The sequence below is a fragment of the Salminus brasiliensis genome, chromosome 12 (assembly GCF_030463535.1).
Source record: "Salminus brasiliensis chromosome 12, fSalBra1.hap2, whole genome shotgun sequence".
Lineage (NCBI taxonomy): Eukaryota > Metazoa > Chordata > Actinopteri > Characiformes > Bryconidae > Salminus > Salminus brasiliensis.
The window spans coordinates 35,645,884-35,662,894 of record NC_132889.1 but is presented as its reverse complement, the minus strand read 5'-3'; the positions used below and the strand labels follow the sequence as shown (position 1 = coordinate 35,662,894).

Here is a 17,011-nt window from a genome sequence, read left to right as displayed (position 1 = left end):
CAGCTTCAAGTACGGCTCAGCTCGACCCGCCATCCTTTAAGATCCACGGAAGACGAGTGTCCAGACTTTTTACTGTCCTGCACCGAAGTGGTGGAACGAGCTTCCCCTGGGTGTCCGAACAGCAGAGTCCAACGCTCGCTGTCCTCAAACCCAGACTGAAGACCCTCCTCTTCTGAGAGGACTTGGGTGAATAGTAGAGTACTATGGTCTCCTTACTGACTTGTGTTTAGTAGAGTCTAAACTTAGAGGATCTTTAAATTATTAGTCTATTTAAACTAGCTGAGGTTTTTCTTGGGTAAATAGTAAAGCACTTTTGTAAGTCGCTCTGGAGAAGAGCGTCTACTAAATGCCCTAAATGTAAATGTAATGTAAACACAGTGATGAGCACTAAGCAACGGAATTCAGAGGGAGCAGTAACTTAAACCTATTTGTTTACAGACGCTGTCATTTCAGGATCTTCAGGTGTTTTCCAGTCTTCTTGCTTCCTCATTCTTTCTGTATTTACTGTAACACTGTAAGCTGGTGGCCTTTGGACTACGGGAATAAGAGCTTTCCTCCACAGGCCTTGCTCCAAACGGGCCAAGAAGGCTCATCAGATTATTAATAAACTTAAAGAATTGATCAAATTAAACATATATGCAGTTAAAAATATCTGCATTATAAGTGACTCAGCACATTCTGTTTTAGGGACGTTCCAAAGTAGCAGCTCTACGGTCCTCTATAGTAGTTATCTTATTTAAATCTAAATCTGAATCTACTGTATTATTGTCTCATTTATGCCTGATTACTTTCCTGACCTCCTGAAATTGCGTTTCATAGTGAGAACAGATTCAAACACAGGTTGAAGGTCAGGATGAAGCACCATGCAGGAAGATCGGTTCTAAATCTGCTTTATTCTTCTGGTAAAATTGACAGAAAGTAGAAAACTAAATGATCACATGATACAGATTCATTTAACCAGAACCCAGAAACCACAGTGACTCCATTGCAGGGGTGGTTTATTTGAATGCACAGAATGCAATGGTTTCATAACTAATAACACTGTTATAACTGTAATAATGTGTAAATATATTGTAATAACATGTAAATATATTGCAATACTGTAATAATGTGAAAATATACTGTAATCACATGTAAATACTCTTTAATAATAATAACTTAAATAAATATATAGTATTTAAATATATAGTAAAAATGTGTAAATACAGGAATTGCAGACAGTGCCACACTCCCTGGTTGATCATTGACAGGTGCTGTTTTCAAGGAAACATTGATGGCTATTACCTTCAGTTATCTTAGTGTACTTAGTGTGTGTGTGTGTGTGTGTGTATATATATATATATATATATATATATATATATATATATATATATATATATATATAGTATTAGTAGTATATATATATAGTAATAGTATACTTTCTCTCTTTTTATAGTGATATTTATAAGATTGTAAATGGAGGAACTGCAAAGTAAGAATTATTGTACAGTGTAGCTGCTTGTTTCTGCTGTGCACATGGCAAGAAACTCTTTATAATAAACTCTTTATAATAAACTCTGATCTTAAATCTTCAGAGTCTGAGCTTTACTAGAATAGCTTCATGATATTTACATTGCTTGCATTTCTTTAAAAGCTAAAAATGGGCACTCGTAAATAATCAAACCGAAGTCAGCTACACAGCAGACAAGGCCACTTATGGCCACTTCTAACCGTATAACTTACCAAACACACATATTAGACCACCGAAGCAAAGTCAGTAACTAAACTAGCAAAGGCATCAGTTAGGTTAGCATAGGCTTTATTTATACTAGCTGGTGAAAGAAGCATTGCTAACACAAGCTAGCAGAATAAGTGATGTGGTAAGTGTTGTAACATAGCTAACAGTAAAGTACTCTTTTTAAAAGCTTGGGTTTTGTAGCTTACATGAGCTTATGAGGCAAAGACAAAATCCCAGTTTCATATTTAGTTTTATGCCACAGAGGAAATCATTTATGCATGTGTGTGACATAATATAATATAATATTATACAATATAATTTTCATTTAACACATTTTTCCAACATTATTGTTATTATTATTATTATTATTATTATTATTATTATTGTTATTATTATTAGGCAAGCAGAACAGCACAGTGGTGCCTTTTAAAGTTCTGTGTATGTCCCACAACAACAAGTAGTCTAAAAACACTCTGGTAGTTAATAAGAATCATATATATTAAGTAAATCTCCAAAATGATGACGAAGGCAAAAATGGTCTTAACTTTGAATAAAAGTCAATGGGAAATAAGAGTTTAGGCCAAGTAATTTATAAATAAAACTTATATATACCTATATACCTATATATATATATAAATAAAATGTGTGCATATATATATATATGATTATAATATGATATATTTGTAGTTTTCTTCATGGTTTGAACCCTGTAGCTGCTCTGTACAATAGAAAAACTCTAAATTACTTGGACTAAACTCTTATTTTACTTTGACTTTTATTCAAAGTTAACAACATTTTTGCCTTTCTCCTGTAAAGTCATCATTTTGGAGATACATGTTTTCATTGACATTATTTCCTGTATTACATGTACACATAACATAGAAAGCTACAGCCTTTCCAGGAGGTCATTCTAAAATAATGAGACTTTGAGATGAACAGTTGAACATGAACACATAGCCTAAGATTAGGAGATGCTACACCCGGGTTTCTTCTTGACAGACGTGCGTACGTAGTCATTCCTCTCAGTCACTGATTGCTTTAGCTCATGCTCTAATTCATCAAGTTCACGTTGTCTTAATAATCGAGCTCTGTTCCTCTCGTTCTCCATTCTCTTTTGATGCAGCTCTCGTCTCTCCCGCTCTCGTCTCTCCAGCATGAGAGCTCTCTGCTGAGCTTCTCTCTGTCTCTCCTGTTCCTCAATTTGCATTTGCTCCAGCATTCCTACAACTAAAACCCCTTCCACAGCTCTTTGAATCTCCATTTTCATAACACGCCTTTGCATTTCTGCCTCTTTTTGCTTCTGCTGCTCTCGTTCTTCTTCCATGAGCTGCTGTTTCTGAAGCAATTCCTCCATTTTCAGCTCTACCTCCTTCTCAATTGATTGGATCTTCTTCTGCATTTCAGCCTCTCTTATCTTGTAGTTCTCCAACAGCTGGTACGTTATGTTGGTAAAGCATCCACCTCCGTTCTGTTGGACCATATCTTGGATCTTCTGAAGGAGTTCGGACGCTTGGCGGCGGCTCTTCTCTCTGTTGTTGAACACGTGGAAACGGCCCTCACATGAATTAAAGACAATGTTCTTCAGATCCTCCACAGCGTTTTCCAGGTAGTCATCGATGGTCCCATTCTCGAGGTCATCTCCTCTCGTGAAGAGGACCATCATGTATTTGGACGCTCCTTCCCCAAACACCTCCTGAATCTTCTGTACGGTTTTCTTCTCTTCCTCTGTGAACCGGCCGATCTGCAAGACCAGCAGGAACACATGGGGCCCTGGAGAGGTCATGTCAATGCACTGGACAGTTTCCTGGACTATTTCTGCTTCAGGCAGTTCTGTGTCGCACCATCCAGGAGTGTCCACCACCTCTACATTCCTCCCATCAACAACGTTAGAGACTTTCTTGCAGGCTTTGGTCACTGACTTGGAAGAGGCCGACTTGTAAAACGCATCTTTTCCGAGAATGGTGTTTCCTGTGGAACTCTTCCCAACCCCTGTTTTTCCAACCAGGACTATTCTTAAGGACGGTTCCCGTTGTCCTGAGCAAAATGGAAGAGAACACATATGAAGAATGATTTATCATCTTACAGCAGAATCAAAATAAAATAAAATATATAATAAACGAGTATATTATTCTATATTATGCTTTTTCTTCACTGCAGTTAACTGATTATTTAGGTTTGCCAAAATGCACATCATCACACAGCAACATTCATTCATTCATAAAAAATTCTATAAAATATATATTTAAAAAAAATCGCAATAAAAGAAAAACTAGCTGTGTCCAAAAAAACTGTTCTAGATTAAATATGACTGGTGAATGGTGTTATGGTTTTGAATTTTTAGCTCAAATGCTGAGTTATAGTCTTGATGCAATTGTGAAAAACTGTAAATAGGCCTACTACCCATTGTTTTTTATAACAATCAATACAATTCAATTTGCATCCCTTTTTCTGAGAAATAAAAGTAAAAACCTTTTACATTTATTTCAATGATCATCATTTTTTTTACATTGGCCTACATCATTTTAATAAAGTTATGTAAACTTTGTGACTGTATATTTTACAGTAAAAATCTGGCAACCACAGCTGCCAGTATTTTACTGTACATTGTTTTGACAGGATTGTTAAATATTATTCTGTACTGTTCACCGTACCTTTTTCAATAACAGATTACAACATAATGTAAAATGTTTACAGATACTGTTAAGTTTACAGTAACTCATTTATGGTTGCCAAAAAGCTTTCTAAAATGTCTTATACATTGTGACTGTAACCACATCTGCCAGTTTTTTAATTATTTTTTTTATTTTACAGATTTTCTTTTTTCAGGATGACAATATTTTTAAATATTATTCTTTACTGCTTTTTTATTGTACTGCTTTGCAACAGTTATATCCCGTTGTACAAAACAGCAAAAAAAGCATTTTACAGTACACTTTTACAAGAGTAAGTAAATACTTTCTCTTTTTTAAAGATATTAAAAAGAAGTGACTAATTAGCTACTTTATATAGGAGACTTACATGAACAACTTCTAGTGTTCTTGTTATTGTTTTACATTTACATTTACAGCATTTAGCAGACGCTCTTCTCCAGAGCGACTTACACAAGTGCTTCACTATTAACCCAAGAAAAACCTCAGCTAGTTTAAATAGACTAATAATTCAAAGATACCTCTAATCTTAGACTCTACTAAACACAAGTCAATAAGGAGACCCTAATACTCTACTCTTCTCGGAAGAGGAGGGTCTTCAGTCTGCGTTGTGACTAAACATTTTTTCTAAACTTTCTACACTTTCTAAATAAGATAATTGGACATTAGAATAGGAGTTTTAGTCTCTGAGCACATCCTGTGGTGAACTTTAGGAACAAACTTTTAATAGTAAACATTTATTGGCTGATTTACAGCATCTGGGGTCAGCGGTCCATCATGTTCATCCTGATTTTGTACTGTAATGCCTCAAAATGGTGCCATATTACAGACACCATAGAAATATTACAATTATATATAGGTCAGTATACATGTAAAACTATTTAATACAGGTGTAAATCAAGTTAATCACACAGAATCTTGAGAAATGGCTTTGGAATTCACAGGTCACACTGTCAAAGCAAAACAATGTGTTTTTACATGACTCGATATGTTTATATGACTTTTATATGTTTAAGACTGTGCTGTTTATACATATATCTCGGTTTAGCTGTGTGTTTTCCAGTGAATTCAAATTCTCAAATGTCTAAAAACACGGTGGCTAAACTCTCCAGCACTGTATCTGTAAGTAAATACGGTAGTTCTTGAAAACATTAGCTGTCTAAAACTAGAACACTGCTTAGTTTAGAGCTACAAATGAAGCAAAACCTGATTCAAAGTGTGTGTGAAACATACTTGCCAGCTCCTGAGCCATGTTGCCTCTGCAGTGTTTTGACAAATGCAAGTACAGTTTCAGTTCTTGTCCTTGTCCCTGCCTACTGGCCACACCCCTTTAAATAGCTTTCTCTGCTGTACCACACATGACCACTGCTGAATGTTTTAGCACAGGTGACCAGTACAGGTCGGTGATTTCCCAAATCAAACATGCCTGAATCCTGTTTAGATGGTGCATTAGAGCAAGAATATGTTCTCAGCATCTCCATTTTTCCAGTACATAAGGGGGTAGTTACTGATTGAACTCAGACAGCTGTTGACAGTACTGTTCAAAATGATACTGGTGCTTCACCAGCCGGAGTCAGAGAGAGCACAATTGGCCTTGCTCTCTCAGGAGTGGCACTTCCTCCACATTTCACTTCTACAGGTGTCTGTAAGCTGTTGTTTTTAGAACTGGGGATCCAAGCTGTACCCCGAGCCTGCTGGCTACCTAGCGATGCAGCATCAGCAGCAGTTGGATAAGGGGTGTGTTGATGGAACTTCCTCTACCCATCACTTCTACAGTGATGTTGGTCAGCAAAGACGTCTGTTAGCTGCTGTATCAGAGCTGGGGATCCAAGCTGTACCCCGAGCGAACTGGCTACCTAGTGATGCAGCATCAGCAGCAGTTGGAAAAGGGGCGGTTGATGGCACTTCCTCCCTGCATCACCTCAGCTGGGGAACCGTGCTTTATTTAGCAAAGCTGCATCTGTGGCAGTTGGAAAAGAGGCTGTGGCTGGCTTTACATTTGTCGGAGGAGGCATGTGCTACTATTCACCTTCCTAGTGATGGAGGGAGTTCACATGAATGGGGATTGGGTGATTGGCTTTCCAGATTAGGTAGAAAAATGCGGTAAAATTTGAATAAAAAAAATAAAACTGGTAAAACTGTCCAGTAAAGCTCAGTAATATCAGATTTGAATGAGTTATTACAGAGCTCATTTGAACTGAGAATTATATAGAATAATTCAGCATGGGTATCTCAGTGTGGGCAATAATGTTATCTTGGCAAATCTTTGTGATAGAGCTAAAATGACTGGATTTCGGTGCTGTATTGGCACTGAGACGTGGATAACCCATAAATGCACTAATAAAAAAGAAAGCAAGAAAGCAATTTGCTTTAGCGTCATAACACTTTCACATAACACCTTTCAAACGGCAGAGCAAAGTTTAATCTAGTCTGTAAATGATCACTGTTTGCAACCAATGACATGAAGGGGCAGTGGTGGCTCAGCGGTTAGAGCGCCGAGCTATTGATAACAGGGTTGTGGGTTCGATTTCCGGGCTTGGCAAATTGCCACTGTTGGGCCCTTGAGCAAGGCCCTTTACCCTCTCTGCTCCCGGGGCGCTGGAGTTGGCTGCCCACCGCTCTGGGTGTGTGTGTACTCCCTGCCCCTAGTTCACTAGTGTGTGTGTGTGTGTGTGTGTGTTCACTACCACAGATGGGTTAAATGCGGAGGACATATTTTGCTGTACAGTGTACACTGACAAATACCTTTACCTTTGAAGCCAGCAACAGCCAACTCTGCCAACTTTGTCGCCCCCTCTGGCTTAAACAAATACTGCCCTAGATATTCAGAAGATGCATCTGTGAAATACCTGCCCCAGAGTGGAATTTACCTGCATTTATCTCTGGCATAGTTGAACAATGAGAGTTCGGGAAACCTCAACCTCAAACACTGTTGTTCCTCCTTCAAAAGATCTTCTCCTCTTCAAGCTCATTTTTTTTGACCACCTCTTTCCCTTTTGGCCTGTAATTCCTCCTTCTTGGTCAGTTTGGCCTGGGCATCTCCTGAAGTGCAGTAGCCCCACCTCTCTGTTCTCTTGTAGTCTGACTGTAGAGCAAGGGGGCCCTCCACAAAGGCGAGGGGAAGTCAATAACCCAGGCTTTTGGGCAATAACCTTCAAGTCTCAGGCTGAAGTCCCAACTTACCAGACCTGTTACACTCATTTCTCACATCATGACGCTTAGAAATGGCAGTAAACGGAAACACTGCATGGGTTGCGTTTTGTGAAACGCAGTCAATGTTTCCTCATGGTTCGGTTTAGCTCTACGGTCTCTTTGCATGCTGGGAAAACGTCCTGTGTTCCTTTTCAGCCCTGGCTCTGTAAATGGGAAGCAAACACAGAGGCCACACAACATTATTCTAGCCAATCAGCAACAGGACAGGGTAAGGGGGGAAAGGGGAGGGCATGGGAAAACTGTGTATCGGGCGCTTGCTAAGTAGCTACAGTGGGGAAAAAAGTATTTAGTCAGTCACCAATTGTGCAAGTTCTCCCACTTAAGATGAGAGGCCTGTAATTGACATCATAGGTAGATCTCAACTATGAGAGACAAAATGAGAAAACAAAATTCAATAAATCACATCGTCTGATTTTTAAAGAATTTATTTGCAAATAATGGTGGTCTACCTATGATGTCAATTACAGGCCTCTCTCATTTTTTAAATTTTTTTGTTGAACTACGTACACGGTCTAGAAACAGCTGAAAAACAGCCAAAAAGGAAAAGTTTGTAGATTTGGTCAGAGGAGAAGACATGATAAAATATCGTTCAGTATCGTTTTCTTCCATGAAGTAAATTAATCACATATGCTGTTGTTTATAGCCCTGAAGTTGGGGTATAGTAAGGTGGGGGTCCCATGGGCTTGTCTTGGGATAGGAAAGCGAGCTCCGTTCCCGGGTCTAGCTCTGTAAGATTGTGTATCCAATGTGCTTTGCCCATGAAACTCTAGGAGACTGGTTATGCTTTCCCATACTTCCCAATGTACCTTACAGAGATGTTGAGTTCCAGATCCAGATGTGTCTTTAAGTGTACTATGTATGTTTAAGCTAAGGTGGAGGCTGATTTCCACCCCTTATGATGACACTTGGGCTAGGTGATCGATGTCCCATCGTGATATTTGATGATAATATACATTCGTGATGGGGTTTATGGCCTCGAAGATCAGTGAAAGTATATAGCTTCATGCATAATTATCAGGATGCTGTGTTTGTGTTTACAGTCTTTTACAGTGTTATTACCTTGGCAATGCATGATTTCGAGGGTGGAGCATCTGAAGGAGCACTGAAGGGAGGGGTGTTTTCTTAACCCTCTTCCTTCATAATCGTGTACACTGCCTTTAAATTAGATCCGGGGTGATCAGGGGTGGTCACAGAGTCCAGCACAGTTTGCTGATTGCTCTAACAGCAATTGAGTTGAAAGTCTGCCCTCTTGGACCAGAAATGCCCATCCCTGATTATGTTTGTGAATGCTCTAAATCAGAGGCCTTTGAATCTGGACCTTGTATCCAGTTCTGGATTATGTTTTCTCAGTGGTCCTGAACAAAATTCAGATTTAATGGCCTGGGTTTTAAATAAAAGTGAAAAATAAAAATGCAGACACTATATCCAGAACATCAACACAGGAACCTAAAGCATTCTGTGTGCTCATGTGCCAAGTGTTTGTCAGATATTTTTAGAAAGGAGAGTCTAACTTTCTGTTTCAGTTTTACATCAACCAGACAATGTAATGTGCTTACTTATGACCAAATGATTCTAGTACCTTCCTTCCTGGCTGTAAACATTACTACAGTATAAGGATTTGGGGCATAATCAGAAACATGAAGAGCACTTGTACGGCTTTAAACACATCCCTAGACATGTCATGTCTTCATTCTGCACAAAGAGTTCCAGTACAATATCAGTTTATGTCAAAGGCATGTCTTCTGTGACCTTTAAAGTATACACTCACCTTTATAGTTTTATAGCTTTATAGTTACACCCTCTGTTTGGAGCTACACTGTGTAGACTGGTAGATCTCCACCGACTAGTGCAGGGAGCGAAGTGTAAAAGGGTACACTGTTAGGGCAGCAAGAGAAGTGCACTGGTTAGGTCAGTAAGTGAAGTGTAGAAGTGCACTGGTTAGTGAAGTGTAGAAGTGCACTGGTTAGGTCAGTGAGTGAAGTACACTAGTTAGGTCAATGAGTAAAGTGTAGAAGTGCACTATGTAGTGAAGTATAGAAGTGCACTAATTAGGTCAGTAAGTGAAGTGTAGAAGTGTACTGGTTAGGTCAGTGAGTAAAGTGTAGAAGTGTACTGGTTAGGTCAGTGAGTGAAGTGTAGAAGTGTACTGGTTAGGGCAGCAAGGGAAGTGTAGAAGTGTACTGGTTAGGTCAGTGAGTGAAGTGTAGAAGTGTACTGGTTAGGGCAGCAAGGGAAGTGTAGAAATGCACTGGTTAGGTCAGTAAGTGAAGTGTAGAAGTGCACTGGTTAGGTCAGTAAGTGAAGTGTAGAAGTGCACTGGTTAGGTCAGTAAGTGAAGTGTAGAAGTGCACTGGTTAGGTCAGTAAGTGAAGTGTAGAAATGTATTGGTTAGGGCAGCAAGGGAAGTGTAGAAATGCACTGGTTAGGTCAGTAAGTGAAGTGTAGAAGTGCACTGGTTAGGTCAGTAAGTGAAGTGTAGAAGTGCACTAATTAGGTCAGTAAGTGAAGTGTAGAAGTGTACTGGTTAGGTCAGTAAGTGAAGTGTAGAAGTGTACTGGTTAGGTCAGTAAGTGAAGTGTAGAAGTGTACTGGTTAGGTCAGTAAGTGAAGTGTAGAAGTGCACTGGTTAGGTCAGTGAGTGAAGTGTAGAAGCGCACTAGTTAGTGAAGTGTAGAAGCGCACTAGTTAGTGAAGTGTAGAAGTGCACTGGTTAGTGAAGTGTAGAAGTGCACTGGTTAGGTCAGTGAGTGAAGTACACTAGTTAGGTCAGTGGGTGAAGTGTAGACGTGCACTAGTTAGTGAAGTGTAGCAGTGCACTGGTTAGGTCAGTGAGTGAAGTACACTAGTTAGGTCAGTGGGTGAAGTGTAGCAGTGCACTGGTTAGGTCAGTGGGTGAAGTGTAGAAGTGCATTAGTTAGGTCAATGAGTAAAGTGTAGAAGTGCACTAGTTAGGTCAGTGAGTGAAGTGAAGAAGTGCACTAGTTAGGTCAGTGAGTGAAGTGAAGAAGTGCACTAGTTAGGTCAGTGAGTGAAGTGTGGAAGTGCACTTCTTCCCCACTAGAACATGGATCCTCCTTCGCTCTCAGTGTAACCAGCAAGCTGATAGGCTCTTTCTGTTGAATGGGCGGGACTTTTTCAACCTGTGGCTGAGTCCTCATTCAAAGCAAGGGGAGAGATAGTGAGGGGAAGTGATACTAAGTGATGTATATAGTTATACAGATTTGGGGCATTTAAAAAACATCCAGGTCTTGAGCCCCCCGCTCTGCCTATGGTTCGAATGATGAGTTTTAAATGCTTATTCTGAAAAGAAAACATTCTTTATTGATTTACAATGGAGTTATTATTACATTCAGTATAACAGTAATACATTATTCAAGCTGGGGTTTAATTACACCAGCCAGGGGACTGCCGTACACTTTCTATCTAGCATGAGAATATGTACACATCTGCGTCCATGGTGGCATGCAGTGAGGAATTGTCTTTCATTGAGAAGGAAAACAATGTCATTGTAACAGCAATTTTTTTTCTCCTGAATTTACCAAAGAAATGCTCCTCCGGATTTGACTCTCTTTTTTATTTGGCTCCAATTTTTCAAATGCATTAACCTGCTGCTGCTGCAGTGCCGCCTGTAAGAAATCGACTTCATGTCGCAGCTGCTTTATCTCTTTCCAAAGCTCAGCTTTTTCTTTACACCAGGTGTTCTCCATCTTCCATATCCATCTCTGCATCTCATCAATCTCAGCCTTGCTGTGTTTTTCAGATTGGGACTGCTTATGTTCCAAATGCTCATCCACTGGCTTTGAATTTAGTTTACAGCACAAACCCTGACTTTCACCCTCCTCTGAGCAAGGTTTCTGCTCTGTCTCTTCACTCTTCACTGAGACTGCCCCTTCTGTATCAGAACCCTGTTTTTGAGCTGGACTCTTTCTGGGCTCATCCTCATCATTTGATCCCACCTCTGAATTCTGAATGTGTTTCTCATGATTCTCCATTATTGCCTTTTTGATCTTTTGCCTTTTCCGTTTTCCCTCCATTTGCTCTGCCGTCTTCTGATACATAGCTTTTGTGTAGTGTTTGCCTTCGTTTCTTCCCACCATGAGTTTGATCTTCTCCAGTAAATCAGAGACTTGCTTGTGATTCCTCTTCTCTCTGTTATTGAACACATGGTACCTTCCTCCACAAACCTCTAGGATCTTCTTCAGGTCTGGATGGACTCCTTCCAAGTACTCGTCAATGGTCTTTTCCTCCAGATCGTCTCCTCTGGTGAACAGCACCATTGCATACTCGCTGGCTTCCTCCCCGAAGACCTCCAGGATCTGCTCGAATGTGTCGACCTCTTCTCTGGTGAAGCGCCCAATGGGAAGCACCAAGAGGAACACATGGGGACCAGGATCTGAGAGATCAATGCATTTGGCAATCTCCAGCATGGTTTCATCCTCAGTCTGACTGAGGTCAGTCCACCCAGGAGTGTCCACAATGCAGATTTTATGTCCGTCTACAGTGCTGGTGCTCATGGAGCAAGCTTGGGTCACTCCCTGTGAGCTGGCTGCTGTGTAGAAAGGTCTGCTGCCCAGGAGAGTGTTTCCTGCTGAACTCTTTCCAGCACCGCTCTTCCCCAGCAGAACTATTCTCAACATCTCCATTCTCAGTCTGATGAAGGAAAGAAAGGTGTAGACGTCTGGTGAATATGTCTGAATGAATAAGAGTGAAGCTTTTTGAAGTTCTCCTAACTCACTACTTCTGTATCTCGAACGGGTCAACAGTACATACTCAGAAGAGCCTCGAAAGTATTAGTAGTAAGTGAGCTGCAGCTGATCTCGATTTGTTTACTGCTTATTTCCATCTGCAGGTTCGAGCTCCCCCTATCACATGGGGAAGGCCTTCCTATTGCATGTAGCTACATGTGCTTCCCTGATTTTGAACATGTGACCTTTCTGCCGAGAGGGGTCACTGCTATCCCAATAACAGCCACCTACATTCGACCCCAGTCTAATTCCAAGATGACGACACCAGGGCGGATGACGCCATTAACAGCCAGCTGAATGCACACCCAGATGGAGATGTGGTTGTAGTAGGAGACTTTAAATTATGTGTATTTAAAGACTACACCCTTCAGACTGCACAAGAAGGTGGCAAGAATACCCTCATTCAGGTGTACACTACTATCCTAGGAGCATAAGAAGCTGTCCAATCTGTCCACACCTTGGTCTAGCCGATCAAACCTCGCTAAAAACGATTCCACTGTCAGTTCAAATCCAAATCAAGGGTTCAGGGCTTCGTTGTCAAAAACCTCACAGTCATAGGGACATCATGTAACTGAGGGGGGACCTAACCTGCAGATGGAATAAGCAGTGAACTGATTGAGGGGGCGGAGCCACAGACTAAAGTCTTACACAGTATTTACTTTCATTTACTTTCGGCCTTGTTTACAGTGTAGGCAACAGGCTACGTACTGCAATTTATAGGCAAAACTTGATAAACAGGACCAGCCATGGGAAACTGGGAATTTTATTATCAGCAATAATTATTTTACATTTAGTATGATGATTTTGAGAATTTGTTGCATTTACTTCACTGAAATTCTGCACCCTGAATTTACTGTGAATAGTTTAGCTAAATTCCATAATAAATAACAACAAATAAACTATCCTGCAACCCCCAAAAAGATCTCACCAAACCAAAATGTTATAGGGACATGCCCCCATGCCCCCCCCCCCCCCACGAAATAAAAAGAGGCACCCTAAAATTGCACCCTACAATAGGTTGTCAATTAGATTTTTAGAGACACCGGCCTTGTACTCACTCACTGGCTCACTGGCAATTTCGTCACATACACCCAAGATATACAGTCAGTTCAGTCAAATAGTATTTGGACAGTGACATAATGACTTTCAACATGAATGTAATATTAAAAATTAAAACTGTGTAAAAATGTCTGTAATTCAAAATGCATGTTTGTTAAACTCTTGAATGAAATCTGAATAAATCACATACTTTCAGATTCACTGAGGTGGTGGACAGAGAGACAATTACATAAATCGTGTCACTGTCCAAATACTAATGAACCTGACTGTAAGTGCACTTTATAGGTATACAGTGTTTAGCGTAGTGTCTGCATAGCAACAGATGGACCTGCAAAGTGTACCTATATGATCTGGAAATGAAATCTAGGTGTACTGTAGATGAATGTGATCACCTTACAACTCTGTTTACAGTAAAGGGTAAAAGAAGGTGTAATCATGTACTGTAATAATTGATAAGATGGAGAAGTCCCATGAAGAGAATACTTTTAAGGGTGACCTCAATTACAAAGTATTTAAAATGCTATTATTGACTTTCTAAATTATATTAATTAGTACATTAATTACATAGTTAAAATCCTGGAAGTGTCTGGAAGTACAGCACCTGCAGATTCTCTATATTTGGGTGCATGTCCAGTTAAATAGAGGTGATAGATCCAGTTGGACTGTAGCCACCCAGCACACGGCCTGTTCACCTTACTGCCATCGCAGCAGGAGGTACCGCAGCATCCAGGCCAGAACAAACCGGCTAATGAACAGTTTCTACCCACAAGCCATCAGGCTCCTGAACAAGCTGTGAACCTTTCACCAACACCACTGCACTCAGACACTTTATTATTAATACTATATATATCACTGCAACATATGGACAACATCACTAAGTCACTTTATACAACAGGAATAGACATAAACATACATATTTATATTTAGCTCCACTCTCTCTCACACTATACCTGTCTCATAAATGTACATATCAGAAAATTTCTACAGATCCTTCCTTTCTTTGTATATTCTGTATTTTGTGTAATGTTGTGTGTATTTTGTATTTATTTAATATGATTTTTTATATAACTTTATTTTAATATGTTTAGTATGTATATAGTTTTTTTTCCTGTAGAGTATCAACCTGAGCCTCACCACAAGCATATTTTATTGATATTTCTATTGATATCTGTCTGCAGTATTGATATCATTACATTACCTGCTGCTGCTCTGTGTTCGGTCCTCCTCTTCAAACAGTGTGAGCAGGTGAGTGTGTGTTATCAGTGAAAGCTGAGGATTTGTACTGCTCTATACAAACCCTACAGACAGGCTCTGCCCCCTGTGTGTGACATCACACTGCAGGGTTGAGTTAGTGTCTAGCGCCACACTCTGGACACCATCAGAAAGAGCCTTGTCCAGAGTTAGCACTGTAGAAAACCAACACCACAACTTTTAACTTTGACAAAATCCTGTTACTGCAGTAAAATATGGTTTCCTCATGTTGGAGGGAGACACCATGGTTTGGACCTTATTAGGATAATGATGCCATTGAGTTCACCTGTGGGTCCATACTGTCCATAATTCTTTAAACACCCTTTTTTTGCAGAAATATCTGTAAACATTAGCACAGTAAAATAGAAATACATTTGCTTAATATCTGCATAAATATATTAATATAAATACACTTAATACTTCTACATTCCCACAAATTAGTATAATACCCTTTCAATGCCCAGTGTTATTTAATGTTTACTTAAATGTGTATTTAAAGGTTTTATGTTTATTGTCACACCCTGAGAGTAACATCATTTTGGGGCAGTGGTGGCTCAGCGGTTAGAGTGCTGGGCTATTGATAACAGGGTTGTGGGTTCGATTCCCTGGCTCGGCAAGCTGCCACTGTTGGGCCCTTGAGCAAGGCCCTTTACCCTCTCTACTCCCCGGGTGCTGGAGTTGGCTGCCCACCGCTCTCGGTGTGTGTGTGTGTGTGTGTGTGTACTCACTGCCCCTAGTTCACTACTGTGTGTGTGTATGTGTGTTCACTACCACAGATGGGTTAAATGTGGAGGACACATTTCGCTGTACAGTGACAAATACCTTTACCTTTAATGGACCCTGTTTCAGGTGTAATATCTCCCTCTGCTGGCCTCATGTGCTCCAGTGCGCAAGGGTTAAGCTCCACCCTTCACCTGAGGCTCATCTCCAGCACACAGGTGCTGTTTATAATTGGACTGGTTAGGACTCCTCTTAAGCACCTCAGTGTTGGGTGCTCTTTGTGAAGTCACTGTTACAGTACTAATCTCTGAAGTGGTTGGTTAAGCTGGTGGTTGGGCAGTCTGGTTTTAGACCCTCTGACTTGGACTATGCATTTGCCTGTGTTGTACCTACCTGCCTGCCTGCCTGTCCTGATGATGAGTCTTACTATAGCCCTAATAAAGTCTCTTTGACCCATATGTTACACCGGGCTGCTCATGTGGTCAGGTGGGTGCATACAATAGACTTCTATACACTATATGTCTAAAAGTTTGTGGACACCTCTTCTAATGAATGGGTTCGGCTACTTTAAGTTACACTCATTGCTGACATGCCAGGCGTGAGCTAGAGGGGTATAAAGCCCTTTAGCATTGAGCTGTGGCCTGTATTGGTTGTCTAACCGAGTACCAGAAAGTTCTGTCCTTGATTTCTATGTGTTGCCCCATGTTTGAATGCCCACAAGGGTAACAGATGGGACCAGGAAGAGTTAAGCATGGGCCCCTCTTGGTGAGCTTAAGTGGGCTTGAGCAATGGAGCCCATTTGGGATGCCGAAGTGGGTATTAGTAACAAAGTATCGACAAACCCACTCAGAGCCCATGTTGCTGCTGCTGTCCTCTTCAAAATGCTGGCCCTTTTCAAAATGGAGCATGTCACAATCTGAAGCATGTCAAGTCATCTGTAAAACATGGTGGAGGCACTGTTATCGCATGGGCAAGTATGGCTGCCAATAGATCTGGGTCACTAGCGTTTATTTACATTTACATTTTACATTTAGGGCATTTAGCAGACGCTCTTCTCCAGAGTGACTTACAAAGTACTTCACTATTTACTCAAGAAAAACCTCAGCTAGTTAGAATAGACTAATAATTCAAAGATCCTCTAAGCTTTAGACACTACTAAGCACAAGTCAATATGGAGACCATAGTACTCTGCTATTCGCCCAAGTACTCTCTAAAGTCTGGGTTTGAAGACAGCGAGCGACTCTGCTGTTCGGACATCCAGGGGAAGCTCGTTCCACCACTTCGGTGCAGGACAGAAAAAAGCCTGGACGCTTGTCTTCCGCAGATTTTGAGGGATGGCGGGTCGAGCCGAGCCGTACTTGAAGCTCGAAGGGCTCTTGGTGCGAATCGGCTTTTGACCATTGCCATCAAGTACGGAGGGGCTGGTCTGTTCTTGGCTTTGTAGACCAGTGTCAGGGTTTTGAATCTGATGCAGGCAGCAGCTACAGGAAGAGTGAAGTGAAGAGAGAACGCATCCTTATATTTATGATGTTAGTTGGTCTGTTAACCATATAACCATGTTGGGTTTATGAGACATTGTCAAATTCAAAAATGAGTTTTATTAAATTATTAGAGACAGAGATTTTTGATAGACAGAGAGACACAAATGAAGTCTTACT

The 17,011-nt window shown here is 40.6% G+C and overlaps 2 protein-coding genes across 2 annotated transcripts; both read right to left on the bottom strand.

Moving 5' to 3' along the window:
• Nucleotides 1-1,409: 1,409 nt before the first annotated feature.
• LOC140573944 (GTPase IMAP family member 4-like) lies at nt 1,410-5,625 on the bottom strand. Its single transcript, XM_072693583.1, has 2 exons — nt 5,599-5,625; nt 1,410-3,751 (listed from the first exon to the last, which is right to left on the bottom strand). The coding sequence occupies exons 1-2, from the start codon at nt 5,615-5,617 to the stop codon at nt 2,682-2,684; spliced, it is 1,089 nt and encodes a 362-aa protein (XP_072549684.1). The 5' UTR covers nt 5,618-5,625; the 3' UTR covers nt 1,410-2,681.
• A 5,248-nt stretch (nt 5,626-10,873) lies between these two features.
• LOC140574343 (uncharacterized) lies at nt 10,874-12,292 on the bottom strand. The gene has a single exon (XM_072694137.1). It carries the CDS (start codon nt 12,219-12,221, stop codon nt 11,082-11,084), a length of 1,140 nt encoding a protein of 379 aa, XP_072550238.1. The 5' UTR covers nt 12,222-12,292; the 3' UTR covers nt 10,874-11,081.
• Nucleotides 12,293-17,011: the final 4,719 nt, after the last annotated feature.

What these genes read in the sequence shown, in the direction of transcription:
- LOC140574343 (XM_072694137.1), bottom strand. Translation starts at nt 12,221, where the DNA reads ATGGAGATGTTGAGAATAGTTCTGCTGGGGAAGAGCGGTGCTGGAAAG.